Source organism: Grus americana, chromosome 16 (genome assembly GCF_028858705.1).
Source record: "Grus americana isolate bGruAme1 chromosome 16, bGruAme1.mat, whole genome shotgun sequence".
Lineage (NCBI taxonomy): Eukaryota > Metazoa > Chordata > Aves > Gruiformes > Gruidae > Grus > Grus americana.
In genome coordinates, this window is record NC_072867.1 from 6,090,392 (window position 1) to 6,108,642 (window position 18,251).

The 18,251-nt window shown below is 39.8% G+C and overlaps 1 protein-coding gene across 16 annotated transcripts in view; it reads left to right on the forward strand.

The window, feature by feature from the left end:
- Positions 1-18,251, forward strand: part of DEPDC5 (DEP domain containing 5, GATOR1 subcomplex subunit) — a 46,848-nt gene that overhangs the window by 9,475 nt on the left and 19,122 nt on the right. For 9 of the 16 annotated variants that reach the window (XR_008579592.1, XM_054844930.1, XM_054844943.1 and 6 more), the window contains exons 12-29: positions 74-146; positions 875-978; positions 1,294-1,368; positions 2,231-2,365; positions 2,839-2,900; positions 3,004-3,077; positions 4,266-4,335; positions 4,865-4,901; positions 5,595-5,715; positions 6,786-7,009; positions 8,582-8,785; positions 9,303-9,438; positions 11,112-11,209; positions 13,272-13,337; positions 14,668-14,851; positions 16,015-16,175; positions 17,129-17,246; positions 17,417-17,584. Coding sequence is in view for 15 of the 16 variants with exons in the window: in XM_054844930.1 (XP_054700905.1) it covers positions 74-146; positions 875-978; positions 1,294-1,368; positions 2,231-2,365; positions 2,839-2,900; positions 3,004-3,077; positions 4,266-4,335; positions 4,865-4,901; positions 5,595-5,715; positions 6,786-7,009; positions 8,582-8,785; positions 9,303-9,438; positions 11,112-11,209; positions 13,272-13,337; positions 14,668-14,851; positions 16,015-16,175; positions 17,129-17,246; positions 17,417-17,584 (2,110 nt within the window). In the remaining variant the exon portion in view is untranslated. The remainder of the gene's footprint in view (positions 1-73; positions 147-874; positions 979-1,293; positions 1,369-2,230; positions 2,366-2,838; positions 2,901-3,003; positions 3,078-4,265; positions 4,336-4,864; positions 4,902-5,594; positions 5,716-6,785; positions 7,010-8,581; positions 8,786-9,302; positions 9,439-11,111; positions 11,210-13,271; positions 13,338-14,667; positions 14,852-16,014; positions 16,176-17,128; positions 17,247-17,416; positions 17,585-18,251) is intronic. The other 7 variants (XM_054844933.1, XM_054844938.1, XM_054844939.1 and 4 more) reach the window with 3 other exon arrangements.

Genomic DNA, 18,251 nt, shown 5'->3' on the forward strand with positions numbered 1-18,251 from the left:
ACTCCTTACTAGAAAAGACGAGTCATTTCTATACAAGAGCATAGGATAATCCATGCTTTTGCTTCTGTTTCAGATGAGTTTCCTGAAACACATCGTGCATCAATTCGGCAGGATCATGAGGGAAGATTTTATGAAGATTTTTACAAGTATGTCTTCCAGTTATTTCACCTCTTGTCCCACTGTGTATATGCAACCTGTGTGGAGAATATTATGTTATTAACTGTAGGACTTTGCAAGGAGTTAAGATAGTGAAAAACTGTCTGAAACTGGCAGCAAATTGATGAGTAGTCCCCATTCCATCTGTGAGTGCACACTCACATTTGCTAAGTCAGTCTTCCGCGTGCATGTGAATATTGTGTTGTCTGTGCTCTGTTGCAATTGCTGATAAACTTAAACGTTCTGTAGTGTTGGGAGTAGTTTTTGCATAAGGCTTGGCTATTTTTCAAATCTTTACGTTCTTGAGTAGTTGAAGAACAGATGGTGCCATTGCTGAAACTACAAGTGTTCCCAGTTAGGTACTGTGGCTCTTTGGCTGGTGGTCACAACAGATGCAGCTTTTGAAGCTGTCACTTGATTCTGAACTTGGACTTGTTAATGATCTTACCGCTTTGCAGAACAGTGATGCTATATGGCATATAATACTGATCGCCTATTTAGAAGTGAGAGATTATTCTCGCTGGGGATGTGCCCAACTTTGTGTGTGCGTCTACACCTTAGTGATTGCTACAAGTATGCAGTAGTTGTAACATGCTGCCTAGCAGAAGGAAGAAACACTGACCTTTTGGGCATTCCTTTTTCTATAGCTTGTTCATCCCTTCTCACTTCCTCTTCATAGCTTCCTTTCATGGTCCTCATTAAGTTGTGCTCTTTCTAGAGTTGTAGTTCAGAATGAGAGACGAGAAGAGTGGACTTCATTGCTTGTGACCATTAAAAAGCTTTTCATCCAGTATCCTGTGTTGGTACGACTGGAGCAAGCAGGTACAAGAATCCTCTTTTCCCATGGTTTTACCCTTTTTTTTTCTTTTTGTTGTTGTTGTCTGTAAACTCTCTAGTTTCAGTTGAGTCTGGTATTGTGCTACATAGTCTTCTCCTGGCTAAGCTATTTTGCTTGGGTTTTTCTGTGAGATATACTGATACCAATTTTGCCTGTAGTTTGTTGGAGTGGTAGGATTTACTACAATTGCTACACTACACTGCAAGGGAGGTTTTTTAGGGTGTGGTTTTTGTTTTAAAAGATAGTTTATACAGAGATGATGATTTTTTCCTTTTTTTTCCTTCTGAACACTTGTCCAGAGGGCTTTCCTCCAGGTTACAATTCTACCTCGGCACAAGGGAACTACCTGGAGGCCATAAATCTTTCATTCAATGGTAAGTTATGAACAACGGATAAAAATATACAGGGGAGGAACTACTAAAGCAGCTGCCAATAAATGGGTGTGGACTTCTGTTGCCTGTTCCTTAACAGTGTGAAGAGGAGAGGAATATTAGGTGGTTAAGTTGTTATTTCAGCCTCAGAAGAAATTGTTTTTTCTGTCTCTGGAAAACTAATGGCTGTCATATAACTGAGTTTTGGGTATTTCATGCTTCAGGAACCATTAACAGGACCTTGTTAGGATGAAACTTTTTCTTCTAGCTGTGTATCTGTATGAACCTCTTGGAGTAAAAGTTGAAATTTTAAATTATGGAAGTATTTCAAAATCAGGTTAGATTAAACGTGATTTAGGTGAAGCCGATCCATCTGTTTAGCAGGGAGATGGATTTGAAGGGCTGGAAAGGATCTGCTTTTTGTGATTCTGCACATCAGATGTCATTCTGTCACCTTAATTGCTGTCTTGTTACTCCCATGGGAGGGAGCACAGGACGATATTTAAAATAATTAGTGATGGGCTTTACCTTGTTGGGTTTTTTTGGGGATTTGTCTGTTGGTTTTGGGGTTGGTGGGGTTTTTTTTGAGATGTTAAAAAGGAAACGCTAAGCATATGAGAAAAATACTCCTTTTTATATATCTGGTTCCCATCTTCTCTTCTGCCCTAACTCCTCTCTTTCCTGTACCTTCATTAACATCTGTTGGTTGGACAAGACTATACAAGCCTTCTCATGCTTGCATGTGCTTTGTGGAAACTTGTTTAATACCGCTGTTGAGAGAGTCACCTCCCTTACTCTGAAGAAAAAACCCCAAAACATCCAGCATCTTTTTTCTTTTAAAGCATTCCCTAATTCTTTCTCTTAGTGTTTGACAAGCATTACATAAACCGGAACTTTGATCGGACTGGCCAGATGTCTGTGGTTATCACACCTGGTGTGGGTGTATTTGAAGTTGATCGACTCCTTATGATTCTAACCAAACAGCGGATGATAGACAATGGTAAATAAGTAGTGCTACTGTGCAGTCTTTATGAAGGCAAACAGATAGATTTGGAAAAGCTCTAGCTTTTTCTTGCTATGAAAAGGTATCTATAGTAACTTGTGTACTCTGGAAAGGGGGTTACAGCTGGAAGACTTGTGTTCGCACTTCATATTGAAATGGGCAGATTTTCAGAGAAATTATAGGCATTTAATTTCTTTTGTTTGTGATAGAGAATTTCATCAGTCTGTGCAGACCTTTCCTTAAAGGAAAAACTTGCATTAGTTTAGAAGAAACATTTCTTATATCCCCACTGGCACTGTTTTTTTTGTCCCCATACCACAGGACTGTTAACTACCATTTTCAGTATAATTACATCTTAAAATCTGATAGGAATACAGATTGGGCTTTCAGCTCAAATTGTTGATCTGTTTTGGCTTAGCATATCAGCCCTACTTGGTAGATAGCTGAACTCCACTGTTCTTTGTTTACAGGGATAGGTGTTGACTTGGTATGCATGGGAGAACAACCATTGCATGCTGTACCACTCTTTAAGGTAATGCACGCTGCTTTTCCTTCTCTGTGCTCCTACTAGAAATGTTACTTATTTTGTGACTAGCTAGACACAAGTAGTTGCTATGCTTCTGAATTCCTCGCAGCTCCATAATCGCTGTGGACCTGGCGACTCCACATTGGGTGATGACTACAATATTCCACACTGGATAAACCATAGGTAGGTGAACTCTTATCTGCCTTTGCTAAACACTTCTGCTTTGCTTTCCTCTTTATAATCTGTTGAATTCTTTTTCTTCTTTCATTGTTTATTTCCTCTGCTCTCCTTGTGAAGCAAAGGTGTATATATTACAATAGTCTTGCAGAACTAAGAATGTTCATGCAGAACTCTGTGGGCATTAATGCAACATATCAGAAATGATAGGCGATTTGCAGAGGAAAAGGTCTTGATCTTAAGCTCTATTTCCAGCTGACTTAGTTCTAGTCTTTAGCTATGCTCAAAGGAAGTCAGGAAGCTAAAAAAAATACAATCACTTCAACTAGATTGGTTATTGGTGAAAACAAATACACCTCAAATGAACAGTTACGGGTAGAGAAAATGTGGATAACATGGATAAATGTCAGAACAGTGGCAGGAAACACTGAGGCTCAGTGTTACACTGTTTTACTCCAAGGCATGGTAGGTTTCCTTTCTGCTTTGTGTTAAACATTCTGTGCCATAATCCTCTCTCTTCTTTCCCTACACGTAGAGATCAGGATCCAGGATCAAAACTACCTCCTCAGTCCTTGTTCTGCTGTAGGATTTTTTTTTTCCTCTCTTTTAATACCTCATTTTATCTGTGTGCATTAATTCACTGTCCTGACCAATTACCATTCATGGGTTGCTCATATCCGGTATTTTTGAGTGGCTGGAAGGCATCCGATCTTTGCCTTAGATCAGGTATTTGAAGGCTTATAATAAGGCAGGATTTAAAAGATTCAGATGACAAGAAATAGATTTTAATGAATAAATTATTTCAAATGGGAGGAGGTCTGTAGTTTTCGAGCAGCTGATGTCATTACTGTCACGTAAAGTGGGGAGAGAGCTGTGTAAACTGCACATTACTGTATAGACAGTGAAAGTGGATACCTTTCTGTAGAAAGAGGATTAGCTGGGGAATGCAGATGTAAGCACATTAATAAGAGGTCTAGACTGAGGCCCTATGGGAACCAAATCTGGCCTTTAAGGAAGGAGTAGCTTCTCTCAAGTTAACCATCTATCAGTGTTTTCCATATGTTGTCTTATGCAGAGAAAGGTGTCCCCTTTTCTCTGTCTAATAGCTAGCTCAAATTCATGGGCTGTTTGCTGGCATGCTAACCATGTTCAAGTCTTAGAAGACAGCTGAGCCGCCCTGTTTTTTCCTTTCAGTTTCTACACATCCAAAAGCCAGCTCCTGTGTAACAGCTTCACTCCACGGATCAAGCTGGCAGGAAGGAAAGTAGGTATCTTTCTGATTTATCTTTTCTTCTTACTACTTGTCGGATACCTTTTCTCAGCCAAGCATCAGAATCTTTCTATCAAGTATTTCTACAGCTGTAACTAAGTTTCTGTGTTAAAAGACAGCGAAAGCAAAGTTGTAATGATTGTTGTAGGGATTGTGAATGAGGGACTAGTTTGTAGGCCTTTCCTTTCTAGGATGAAACTAGGTGAGGAATGTTTTAGCCACCATAAAAATTAGTTTCATTCTGTAACAAAGAACTCTGTGGCATGGAAGAAAGGTGTTGACAAAGCCAACAGTTTTTTACACAGGTTTATGACTAAGTATCAGTATTTAATACTTCTGAAGTGGTCTGACTGCTTGGCTGAGTCAGCAGGATAAACTTTAAGTTTGATGCTTGATCGTACTGGGGGATATTTCCTTAGAACATGTTGACTGTCTCCCTTCCCTCTGTCTTTTCTCTTACTCTCTCTCTTTTTTTTTTCTTGTTTTTTTGGTCACTTCACACTTCCTTTGTTGCACCCTCCAGCCACTGACTGAGAAAGCAAAAAATAACCGAGATGCCTGTAAGTAATTGCATTCTGGAATGTTCTATCCCACTGATTTCCAAACTAACGAACAGCTGTAGTAAGACAATGACACTTCAGCAAAAACACTGCTGATGAGATGCAGGAAGGGACAATTGTTGCAGAAAACCATCAAAACCACATAATCGTTATCCAGGATATTAATGTGCACATATCAGTTGCCTTCTTGGCAAATAACTAGTATGGAGGGGTGAGTTTCTGCCCTGGTTGCTTGTCACCTGGCTAGGGGAATAGATGGTATCAGGCTGGTGTGCTAGTGGTACTGTTTGTGGGAGTAGGACAGATCATTCCCTGCATTCTTCTAATACCACCTTGTTTCAGGAAGGCGTACATTTTAGAAGTGAGGCTGTCTGGTCATTCAAAGATGCTTTAAAATGTGCAATTCCCTCGTGAGGGAATTTGAGGCATCTTTTCATACAGGGATTGATTTGTTGATTATTTATTTAATGTCTTGGGTATATGGGGGAGAGATATTAAGGCCTCAGCAACCCTGATTCAGAGTCACCCCAACTTTGATAATTGAGCTGCTCCAGCTGTTTAGCTCATGAGACTTTTGGATGTGATTTCTTTTGGAATAGATACTTCTCTTAGTGGTGCGAGTTGGATACTTCTAACCTGCAGATTTTGAACATTCTTGAAAGAGGTTCTAGTGCTATATGATTTCTATTTCAGCATTAGGGGCTCCAAAAGATGCTGAGAATGCCCTGCCTATCCAGGTAGATTACGATGGCTATGACGCCCAGGTGTTCAGGCTGCCAGGCCCATCCAGAGCTCAGCGCTGTACCACTTTCAGGTAAGAAGCTTGGAGTGTGCTAGTTCTAGAGTAGCCATGTTATGGGGTACTTCTTGATGCATAAAATGCTTTTAGAAATATAAGGAGAATTATGCTCCACATCATTACAATTGAACAAAAAGCTTTATCTGTAGCTAATATTTATGGCTGCTTGTCTGGTATTTTACTTCTAAGGTAGCGTGTGGGATCTAGGAAAAGGCATAAGTATACTTTTTCCTTACATCTTTAATTTTGTCTGAAGTAGAATGAAGCTAGTCTCCCTTGCTCAGTTTCTAGCAGATTTTGCAAACTGGGTAAGAAAGTACTTGCACAGAGTTGTAGAAATAATATTAGTTTGATGCACTGCTTAGTAACTAGTGTTGAACGTAGAGTTGTGGGGAATCTTCCCTGAGAATGATGCCTTTCTGAATGAGAGAAGAAACAGAGAAGCTGAATGCAAGTTCTCAAATATTCCATGGCCTTTCCTCTGAGAAGAAGGGCTTATTATCCTTAGGTCCTGGCCAAATTCATTGAACAACCTATAAATTTTAGTGCTTTTTCAGAAACACAGAATTGATGAACTTGTTTAGAAGTATTTTTTTGCTTTCCTTCTTTCAATAGTATTGCCTAAATCTGAGGAAGCTGTGCCTGTGGACTCATTTGTTAATACAAGCAGCTTGTGGAAATCCGTGCTGGAAGATGCCAATACAATTTAATGTAGTTAATAATTCCAAGTAGTTTCCCTATAGCTATGTGTTCCTAGCACTGTAGGCTCAGGTCTAGTATCTTCTAGACCACATGGGTATTACCAGCTTGATGTGACATCTGTAGAATTGCATAGAGTTGAGCATGCTCTTTTCACAGCTGTTGTGCTGGAAGCATTTTAGTGTTCTGTTCTTCTATTGTATGATGCACCAAAGTATCTATTACCCACATAATCAAAAAATACTGATAGCTTCCTTGTAGTCCTCTTCTTGAGCTCACCTATTGAGTATTAGAATCTCTTACATGACTTGAGCCTGTACAAGTCCCTTGATAACCCAGGAATTAATCTCTTTTTCATATCACTGGACATACCTGTTTATTTTCAGCAGGTCTGTGAGGGAGCGAGAAAGTCGTACCAGAAAGAGCTCTAGTTCCTACGACGTCTCATGCAGCCCTTCTCTGCAGAGCCGCACGCTGCCCCCCGAGGAGGTGAGGAGCCAGGCTTCTGATGACAGCTCACTGGGCAAGATCTCCAACATCCTGATGATCCCACGGCCTCATCTGCACCAGTGTGAAGTCAGCAGCTCTTTGGGCTATACCAGCACCAGAGGTCAGCCTAAGGCAGATGGGAAGGTACCTTAGGTGGTGAGAGGGGAGAGAGAAGGTGGAAGCTTGTGTTGGCCGCTGCCAGGCCAGCACAGGGGAGACGGTGCTTGTGTTAGCGTTCGTGGTACACCTTTTCTGCAGTTCCAGTTATGGCTGGATGTGCGTTCTCCCTTTATTATCCTTGTCCAATTCTTTTTTTTTTTATTGGCTTGTCCTAAATAGAAGTGTCCTGATACTGATTTGCTCTTTTCCCTTGTCTATTGCCTTCTTTAATATCTGACTATTCTCTTGTGCCTGCCTGCAAATGTGGACAAATACAAGTAACTTTTTATTATCCAGGTCACCCATAATCTGTCAAATGAGAATTTGCCTTAGTAGTGAGCCTTGGGGGACCCTGTTTATAACTTCTCTCTGTGGGGATTTGTTGTCATTAAGAGTCACTTTCTGGATCCTTTCTTTTGACAGTGTACTGCTGAGCTATCTTGGTGTGTTAGCAGTGCTGACAGTCTCTTTTTTTTTTTTTTTTCTTCCTTTAATTTAATTTTGTTCTCAGAGAGTATGCAGTATCTTCCACAAACCCAACTTGTTTCTAGGTAAATTGTATTCCTCCTGTAATTGCTTGATCTTCTGTAAAATTCTATCCCTGAAGGCTCTTCATGGTTTTTTTTTCATGTCATGATGTATGACACCTGATAGCATATTTATCCTGTTACAGGAATTGGATTTACTGGTGTGGAACTGCTATAACACAGTGTACTTCACATTACATTTACCTTTCATGTTTTCCCCTGCTGTTGGTTAATATACACTTTTTATTGGTATTTCTGTTACTCCTTTAGTTTGAAGGATAGTCTTGTGACGCAGCTGAAGGTGTGGGGATGTGTGTGGAATAGTACTGGCAGGGAGGGAAGAGTGAAAGTAATTGGGGGTTTTCACATGTTCGAGTTGGCAGTACAGAGTGGTAAATGAGAGCCTTCCCTCTCTTTGGGATTTCCATTTGTTGAACAGAGTAATTGCTACTTAGTCATCTGGTTTATTTCTCTCTTCTGTTTCTAAATAACTGCACTTCTGTTATACATTGAATAGTAATGACTAACTGGTAGCTTGCTGAGATCGTGTCCCATGTCTACTGGAAGTAATTCCTTATTTCAGTGGTCAAATCTGAATGTTACAAAAAAGGCCTATGTTGTTCAGGTGTAGCTTTTGCTATGTGTTTGGTACCCATCCTGAAGTTTCTGGTGTGTCAGTCTTGATTTCTCAGGAAATCTGAAAGCTCTGAGTAATTCTTTGGACTTGACTTAGCAAGTGGTTTCTTTATGGCTTCATTTAGTATAATGTGACACAGTATACAGCAATGCTGTAATGGCAGATGAAATAATATTCTTTCTTGTCTGGATTCTTGTTTACATTGTAACTTGCAGACTGGATTGAAGTTGCTTTCAGCTTCTCTCCCTGCCTACTCCTCAGCTCTCCTTGTTGCCACTTATCCTGGGGAATCTTTGTATCCCTAAGCAACTCGTTCTCTTTTGCTTGGTTTCTGCGTGATCTCACGCTGACTTTAAGTTGTATTTTCCAGATGTCCTTGAGAACATGCTGGAGTCTCAGCAACGTGACTCCAGTGCCCCCGGGAGGTTCCATGTTGGCAGTGCTGAATCCATGCTACACATTCGGCCCGGGGGATATACCCCGCAGCGAGCACTGATAAACCCGTTTGCCCCATCCCGCATGCCCATGAAACTTACCTCTAACAGGAGGCGCTGGATGCACACTTTTCCTGTGGGTAAGTCTGGTTCATAGCATATTAGATTGGTTCTCTTGTCGTGTTAATGCTCGGACAAGGAAGAAGCAACAGCAATGTGAACTCTGGCATCTTGAAGTACTCTGCACTGTAACAGAGGCTGAACTAAATGTATGGGCTTGATAAATCAGAGATCTTCTTTTTGTAAATATTATCGTCTATTGACAAACTTAAGCATCAGGTACTGTGGAACAATCTTATAGTAGATGGAGGCTGTTGAAGTGAATCATAACTACAATTTGGATTGACTTTCGGATGCTGAATTATTCTTGTATTTGCTTAGCACCTTGTAAGTAGGCCCTCCAAAATGTTTAAAAGAATATTCTGATTCACTGGCTTCAGAAAAGATACCAGAGGTTTAACTCTTTGAAGATTTTGTAAACATGCTTTCTTAATTTCCATTAGTTAGCATTGCCTGTGTTGTTGAAAAAAGGAGGGTCCAAGCAGAAGAGGAATCAATGCAGATGTCGTGATTAATGATCAAACTGTAACTGTGTAGGCCCATCAGGAGAAGCTATCCAGATCCATCATCAAACCCGTCAGAATATGGCAGAGATGCAGGGCAACGGGCAGCAGGATTTGACACATTCCTCTGCTGAGCTGCTGGAGCTGGCTTACCATGAGGCAACTGGCAGGTGAGGTCCTTAGGATGAATCTATGTAGGCTTTGCATGAACATCCTTTTTCCTTAAAATTTTATATATGTTACAGTAAGGTTGTGAGCTTTAAGTTTAAACATATGTTGTGTCAGTGCTACATATGCAGTATATGCTTTTATTTTGAGATATAAAGCTCTTTTGGCAAGGCTGGAGACGGTTTACCTCCCCTAATTTGGGGAAGGTGGTAGTTTATCACAGAGAGTTTGCAGTGTACAAGCAGTACAATGCATCACTCGTGGAATTGTTCAAAATTGCCTTTTAAAAGCCTGTGTCTTTAATTCTTGACTTCTTATCCTGATAGCTGTGACCTTCATCCCAGAATAGAACATTTTTTAGCACAGGGCACAGCTTGGCCTCACAGTAACTGTTGAGCAATTTCAGTGTTATCTGTTCAGTCCTGTCTTCCCCATGTAAGAAGTACAGCAATCATAAACATCAGGGATGGATTGCAAATGAAAGTACTTGTGTTCGTAAACTAGTTTTCTTTTTAAAAGCAAGTGTTAGTCAGTGTTGGGAGCTTATATAGATTGTTGGCTCTGAGAAGTGAAAAAGATCCCAGTGTTACTGGATGTGGCATGGTTGTGGGGAGACTGTTTTTGCAGTGAGAGAAATTAGGTTGTTCACTTCACCTAGGCCATTTTTCAAGCTGCACAGTTATTCTCCAGATATTGTCTTACCTGTTTTTTGTCTGATTATTCTTTTACTGACAACATTTTGTCCATGTTTTTTCACTCCTTGTTAAATGTTGTTTACCGAAATGTTTTTGGTGGCTTAGGCAACTTTAGAATTGCCAATAAGTTTGTTTCTTTCATCCTTAACTTTGGTATCTTTCCTGCTATGTGTTTCTTTCCTCTTGCATGCTTAGAGAAATTCGTGTTATGTATTGTTTCTGGATGTCCAGGGTGAGTGAGCACACTGCTTGTATCCTCTGCCTTTTTCATTTTCAGGGTTTTTTTCCTTCTGTCTTCCTAATTATTTTCATGCTCTTTTTTTTTCTCCTTTTATAGGGAAATTGTTTTCCTATCTTATAGTTTGTATTGTCCTCTAGAATACTCTAATCTTTCTGTGTGACATAATTTTAATATTACATCATCCTCACCAACTTTGTTCCCTAGTTCTACTTTAAAAAAAAAAAAAAAGTTGCCTTTTTATTACTTCATAAGTACATGCTAGTGTGCTAAAGTATCTTGTCATTAACACCAATCTCTTGTGTCATATTCTTGATAATTCTTTTTCTTGATCTCTTTCTGGTCTCTGTGGATGGCATACTCATCCAAAGCAATTTGCTCAGTCTGGAATACTGGTTTTATAGACTGTGAAATCAAACCTGTAAATAACTAGCTAGGTTTTATTTCCCTCCTGAGAGTTATATGAGTAGCTGGTTCTCCACTGTCCTGCAAAGATAGTGCATTGGTTATTGCTAGAGGCAAAGAACAAACAGTATGGACAGATACAGAATACTGTGCCTTCTCTATGGTGCTTTCGTGCCTGTTTCCATCTCTGCAAACATCATGCAGAGCATGGTTTCACCCCTGGCTCAGTTGCAACGGCAGGCTGATTACTTACTTGTTGTATCAGCTCTCGTAAAAAGCAAGGAATGGCATGAGTGAGGAAAGTTTGTATTATACAAGCTGTTTTGTTTTTCTCCAGACATATCAGCTCTCGGCATCCAGGTGACAGTGCCTCTTTCCTGAACTTCAGTGGAACAGAAGAGTACTCTAATGGTCTGGCTGGCAGCAACGGTGCAGGTAACAAAGTGATGATGGAGCATGGAGTTGGGAGGGAAGGCCCTTCCTTGTTAACAGTGACAAAGTAATAGAGCCAGCAGTCCTGGAAGGTGGGTGGACCAGGCATTACAAAGTAGAAAGAATCAATAATGGAAAACCAGTTTTCAACTCTGAGTGATGTGTTAATGCTCTTACTTGAGCTCTTTGGGGTGTGGTAGTTTTTTGGGTTGGTGGGTTGTTTTTGGGTTTTTTGGGTTTTGTTTAATGTGTGTCTACTTCTTTAGTTCTTTTGTTCTTTTCTTCTGTTCTTTTTTCAAAACCAATTTAAAGATTTTTTTTTTTTTAAAAAGTCACTCTTCTGAATTACATTTAGATGAAAACAATGATGTTTTCTCCTATGCTCATACCTTGCAGAGCCATAAGGAAGTTAGCAGACTTAATTTTCTTGTGTCTATCTTGTGTCATGTTCATGTAGTCACATTAAAAGTTATTTTGTTCTGTTTCCTTCTGTGGATTTCATCTGAATACATTTAATTTTCTTGCTTTACTTTTTTTTTTCTGCCTTCCAGATAGACTTTGTTTGTTCTCGCAATTGCTAAACAGCATTTCAGCTGCTGGATACAATTTGCACAACATAAATGCAGAGCATATCCTGGCAATAAACGTGCTTGCATTTTATAGGAGTCTTTTATGTCTGTAGATTGGATATAAATCATGTATGAGGTGGAAGTTAATCTGTGTCTGTCTTTATGAAAGTCATTATGAGCACCTTCCCTGACTAAACACCCTCAGCCATCTGTAGCTGCCTCACTGTGACTCAGTGATTTGACTTATGTTTCTCCCTTATGATTTGAGTCACCTATGAAACGAAACAGGTTGTTTGGGGGTTTTTTTATTTCTAAAAATATGATTTCTCAGAGAGTCTGGTTCTCTGCTGCCCACAGCATGTTTTGCTGCAACATGGGCTTCACAGTGAAAAATTACCCCATCTATGAACATTGTCATTCAGTATGTCATCTCTGTTGTCCAGCAGATGGTAGATGATAGTTCAGAGCAAATAAATCTTGTTGCAATTCCCTAACTAGATGACAGATGGCATCAGTGGAGTTAGTGAAAGATGACTGCCAATTTGAGCCAGCTCCTCTACTGTTTTACTGGCATCATCATGGAAGCAGATAACCATCCTTTCTGTTAGTAAATGCTGTTTAGAGTAACAGCTATGATGTTGATATCAATTTCCTGGATCAATCTACATAAGCTAGTTTTATAAAAACGGCTCCTTTTTAAATGTTTGGACGCTTCTTGAAATTTGTATTTTGATAAATGCCTTTTAAGCCAGCAATTTTTCTTGTCTCCTTAGCTGCTCATTTCCTCTCATGTGTGCCACAACAGCTGTTGATACAGCTACATGGTGAACCAGCTCAGGGAAATGATCCAAATGAAGAGTAACTGTGGCTTTTCTTTGCTGTATGGATTGTTTCGCTGTGACTACACAAATATTGATGCAAATACAGCAGGCAGATGTGAAATGGGGACTAGGAAGAATTGGTCAAGGGGTACCATAGCATCATGTTGGCTCAGTGTTCACTGAGCTGTAGTTTTAGTGTCTGTTTTCCAGGTTAATAAGCTGCTTAGAACAAATCCATTTGATGGTGAGAAAAATCATAGTGTCCTAAGTCCTAATCAAAACTTAAATATAATTTTTTGTTAGTCTTAAGTCCTTATTAGTCTTTATTTATGCCAGTATAAACTGAATTTCGCTCATAAACTGAGCATCTCTTCAATAGCTGTCACTTTATCTCGTTAACTTAATGGAAGTTGCTGCCTTTTCAGAACATGGTAGTTTTAAACAGTCTGTCATTAATATATTGGACCTATTTAGGGGCACTGAAGGCTTAATTAATATTTTTCAAATTTTTAGTCTGGCAAGGGATAAAAAGGTAGTTTGTATTTGCTGAATCAAGAAGATCAACTGTTTGTTTTGTTTCCTCCCTACCCCCTGGCAGAGAGATGAAATGTGTACTGGTAGTTTATACCTAAAAATGTTGGAATTTAAAATAAAATACATGTTTCTTTCTTGTAGGGATGAACCTCAAAACTCAGAACAAGGATTCCTTGGAAGATGCTGTCTCTAACTCTCTGGATCCAAGTAAGCAGGAGAAGGGTTTGGAAAAGTGTTTGCACAGGTGGGAAGATAGGGAGGGAAAGGGCATGTACATATGTAGAGGCATCAGGAGGTGGTAGGCAAGAAACTGAGGAGCCTACTTGGCTTTTGGCAGTAGTTTATTTTGCCCTGCAGTAATCTGCAGGATCTCCCTGTACTGTGTGTCTCATTGCGATTGCAGTTCTATATCTCTTAAGAGTATGTGAAACTGGTTGTCGTATTACATCTGAAATTCTTTCCTTACCAGACACTATTATGCAAAAAGTTAAAGCTGCTGAACTCTTATCTGCCTCTCAATATGAAAAGTTTGCTTGGCACCAGCTAATTGAAGCAGAAGTAGTAGACAGTTTCTAAATTTTTTTAGAGAAATATCTGTCTTCATCTAATACGGAAACAAGTGTGTGACTGCTTAAGAAAACATTTTCTTTATAGTGGTCTGTCCTGTAATACTTTCTTATGCAGTGTTCCTGCCATTAATGTTAAAATTTTTATAGTAAAATAACTTTCTGTCTGTGAGATCACTATGACAAGAAGTTAAGAATTAGTAGTTGGCCAAGTGCCTTGATACAGATTGTTTGAGGCAGTTTAGAATGTAGTGCAGTAATGAACTGATGATTTTTATATAATTTGGTTAGCTTTTGCTTTTTAATGTCTAGTTTTAGATCTCTGTAATCTCAAAACTGCAACATAACTCTAGGAAAGGGTGTGGGGAAGGATTGCTTTCCAAGTTACTATTTTTCTGGTCTTCCCACCCCTCTGGATCTGTCTTCTGTTTTTATAACTGTAGAAATACTCCCTTTTCTGCTGTTGTACTATTCCAGAAAGAGGCTGGCCTGTCGTTCTTTCTCTCCTCATCCCCAGCTCCTTCTGCAGTTGTCTAGGATGCAAAGCTGGTCTGATTTTCTTGCTCAGACTTGGAATGTTGATCTATTTTATTAATAAAGAGTAACTGCACCTGACTTGCTGTAATTTTGGAAGAGTGATGGCTATGTCAGCTCTAGCTTCCAATCAACAGAAAATGAAATGTATTAACTTTGAATGCTGTTTGCATGATCGGGTTGAATTAGCATGTGCACTGCATTGTTTAACAAACTCTGTCTCTTTCTCTCCCTCCCTTCTTCCCATCCTACTTTCCTTTTCCCTTCCCATTCCACCCCCTTTTTGTCCTGTTGACTTTATGCCAACTGTGTTTTTGTCCCTCATTCTTTCTAACTTTCCTCTTCACACGTTTCTTTCATCTTCCTCTGCACCCTCTTTTTTCATGGGTGACCATATATGCCCCCATTGTCTGCCCCCCAATGATACAACGAGGCAGTTCTGACACTGTCTGCTCCCCCCGTAGTGCCAGGCTTCTGTTGTACAGTTGGAGTGGACTGGAAATCTCTCACTACTCCGGCGTGTCTCCCTCTTACCACGGACTACTTCCCTGACCGTCAGAGTCTGCAGAATGATTACACGGAGGGTTGCTATGATCTCCTCCCAGAAGCTGACATTGACAGGTTTGGCCAGCACCTTCTTTGTAAAGTAATTTGCATTGAATCAAAGTGCTTAAGGTGCAGTTGATGGAAGAGGAACACTTTGGGGACTGTACAAGAGAAAGATGAATTGCTAACATAGTTAGCAGAATACTTAGATTTTTCTCTTTTCAGTGGTAACTTTGCAACTTTTCTGATGTTACCATCTGGCAGTATTATGTTCTGCAGATTTTAATTGTTTGTGTACAAAGTTTTACATCTCTCTTCTTGTTCTGTCGGGTTTCAATCAAAAAAAAAATTAACCTCAAGCTATCATCTTTGTTAATTTATTTTCTAGCAAGTATTCTTGGAAACGCTAAATGAACAAATGCATGTATATGCACAGTGTTTAAGATGCTTATCCTCAATTTCAAGGATATTTAGTTTAAAGAATCTTGGTGGAAAACAGTGGGATAAATAGAACTTCTCGGCTTGTCTTGGAGGTCTCTGGTGACTATTCTTTAATAGGGTTGGTTTGGGTTTTTTCTGAAGCTGTCTCATCATCTTAAACATTTTTCAAACTTTCCACAACTTGTAAAACATCAGAACGACCTGTTCATGGTGCTGCTTTATGTGAACAAAACAAAAATATTGGGGTGATCGAAGTACCTAGGAGGATTAATGAAGAAACTGCTAAAAGAAATGTCAAATGTCCCTTTATAGCAGGAAGGTGAAGTTCAGAGCAGAAGTTGTTGTAATAATTTGCCATAGTGATGTGTCTTTTAATCTCTCTCTGCTCTAGACTTCCTGCTGTGGGAGAGGGTGGAGCATTGCTTGCACACTTGCAGTTCTGAGCTCTGCTGAACATTTACAAACTGCACTGAGAATCTCTGCAAAAGGCTGTAAAAGTGATCATTGGTGAATTTATTGGAAGTTTAACAATTGTTGTAAACAAATTTGTTACTAGTTACAAAACTGCTTTCAAAGGCATTAATAAGTGTTGCCAGACAAGACAATCATAAAATAGAAAGGTACCCATTTGTCTCTCTTGTTCCTGCACTGTGAAGCCCCCTCCTAGTTTTCACAGGCAGAGGGCTCCACTTCCTCGGAGCCCAGTGCAGGCATAAATCCTCAATTAGGAAACGCAGAGCTAAGAATAGGTGTGTGGTCAGCTTCCTTAATCTAGTCTCCTTAACCTTTGTGTTCAGGAGAGATGAGGAAGGAGTGCAGATGACAGCCCAACAGGTGTTTGAGGAGTTTATTTGTCAGCGTCTCATGCAAGGCTATCAGATTATTGTGCAATCCAAACCACAGAAACCAGCCACAACTGTTCCACCCCCGCTCAGCAGCAGTCCCCTTTACAGTCGAGGTGAGTGACATTGTACTGACAATTCAGTCTTTTGTCTTTCTCTCCTTCTGCCAATCCCAGTAACTTCTATGAATCAGGCAGAGATGCTCACTGAAGCCCTCCATTCTTTTTTTCCATTCTTTTTTTTTTTTGTTGTTATATGAAAATCTTTGCTGGGAGAGAGCCTGATCTGGGGCAGCACAAGCAAATCAGCTGCACCATGAAGGGACAGGTACAGGATTTTTGAACTCTAATAAGAAACTGGCCTCATATTTGTGATGGTGAACCTAAAGGAAATATGGCGTGAGTGCCCTTTGGGTGAATACATCTTAAACGCAATTCACATTGCAACTGCAGGGCAGGTACATGTCTAAAAGACGACAGACCCAAGGCTCCTAAATGTATGTATCTAGAAGCAGTTTCATTACTCTGAAATAGCTATGAAGGTCCCAGGTAAACAGGTAAAGCTTCATTGTCCTGAAACCATGAGTCAGCTGAACCTAGTTAAAGCCCAGAGGACTGGAGTGGGTTAAGAGGGTATCATATTCCCTTGAGAGAATCTGACTTACTGTTTGACTTCTGGATATTCTCTAGACAAGTCAGTGTGATACAGTGTTCACAGAGCAGGGAATACACATGAATAGGATGTGGTGGTTATTCACCGGTTTGGGAATGAGGAGCAAGGCTCCTTTAGTAAAGTACCAAGTTAAGTGGTTAGTTCCAGGAATGAACTAAAGAAGGTCTATATTAGTGGTGTATGGATTGTGAGTGCCCCCTCCTTCAGTTGTGGTACTGGCAAATCTTAACTGTAAGAATAAAAGGTTCATTGTGTCTGTGTTCCTTAAAAGGTGGCCTGAAAGATGGCTTTTAGTTTGTCTTGAGTTCAGAAGCCTGGTTCTGGAGTCTCTTTCTATAGGTACAGTTTGACTATTGCAGTAAGCTGAAAGGGAGTCTGTTTTGCTTTTTACGATTAGGTCTTGTATCAAGAAATCGACCTGAGGAAGAAGATCAGTACTGGCTGAGTATGGGCCGTACTTTCCACAAAGTAACATTAAAAGACAAAATAATTACTGTGACTCGATACCTGCCAAAGTGAGTATCTCTGTGGTTGAGCAGTTTGCTATCAGTGTTCAGATGAACAGGCTTTTTCAGCTGCCTGTACTTGCTTGAAGGAACATAACTGTAGAACCTTCTTTCTCTTTAGAAGAAAGAGAAACACTGCTATTGATGATGCTGAGATTAATTCTGTGTTTCTCTTTTAGATATCCATACGAATCTGCTCAGATAAACTACACTTACAGCTTGTGCCCCTCACACTCTGACTCTGAATTTGTCTCTTGCTGGGTAGAATTTTCCCATGAGAGACTGGAAGAGTACAAGTGGAATTACTTGGATCAGTATATCTGCTCTGCTGGCTCTGAGGATTTCAGGTGAGATCTCCTTTTCCATCCAGACTGGTCTGTGTCCTAATTGCCTCTTTTCCTTTTTGACCTAAAATTTCTTCAACAAGTCCAACCCACAAATGCTCAGTAGTCCAGGGAGAGTAACTGGCCTGCTTTCACTTGTGTGGTGCTAGCAGCTGTTGCCTCATAGGAATCTTACTCTGTGTTGCTATTGCATTATCTGATCTTTGATACAAAGTCTTGATCACAAAATGCAGTATGAAATTATTTTCTTTCCCTTCTGCTACAAATGCAAAGAAATATGATGACATTTTTTATCACATAGATGCTTTTCTTGGCTTCTTACTCATTTCTGGATCTGACTCAAAACTTCCATTTAGTTTGAATCTGTTGGAGGCTTGCTTCATCCTAGGCTTAGCTTGACGGTAGTTCTGCTCCTAGGCTATGTAGAGCAGGGCTTCTTATTAGCAATGTGGAATATCTCCTCTAGTATCAATAGCCTTTTTGATATCTTCTCTCAACAAAACTAGTCTTTCTTTATCTTTGTTTCTTTTCAGGTCTCAATCAAAATTCCTCCTACTCTAATGTGTACCTTTTAAGATTCCTTTTGCTTTGCTTATTTTTAGAGAAAAAGCCTTTGTAGCCTATCTTTTACGGAAAAGAAAATACATCTCTAGGATACAATTACTCTAAA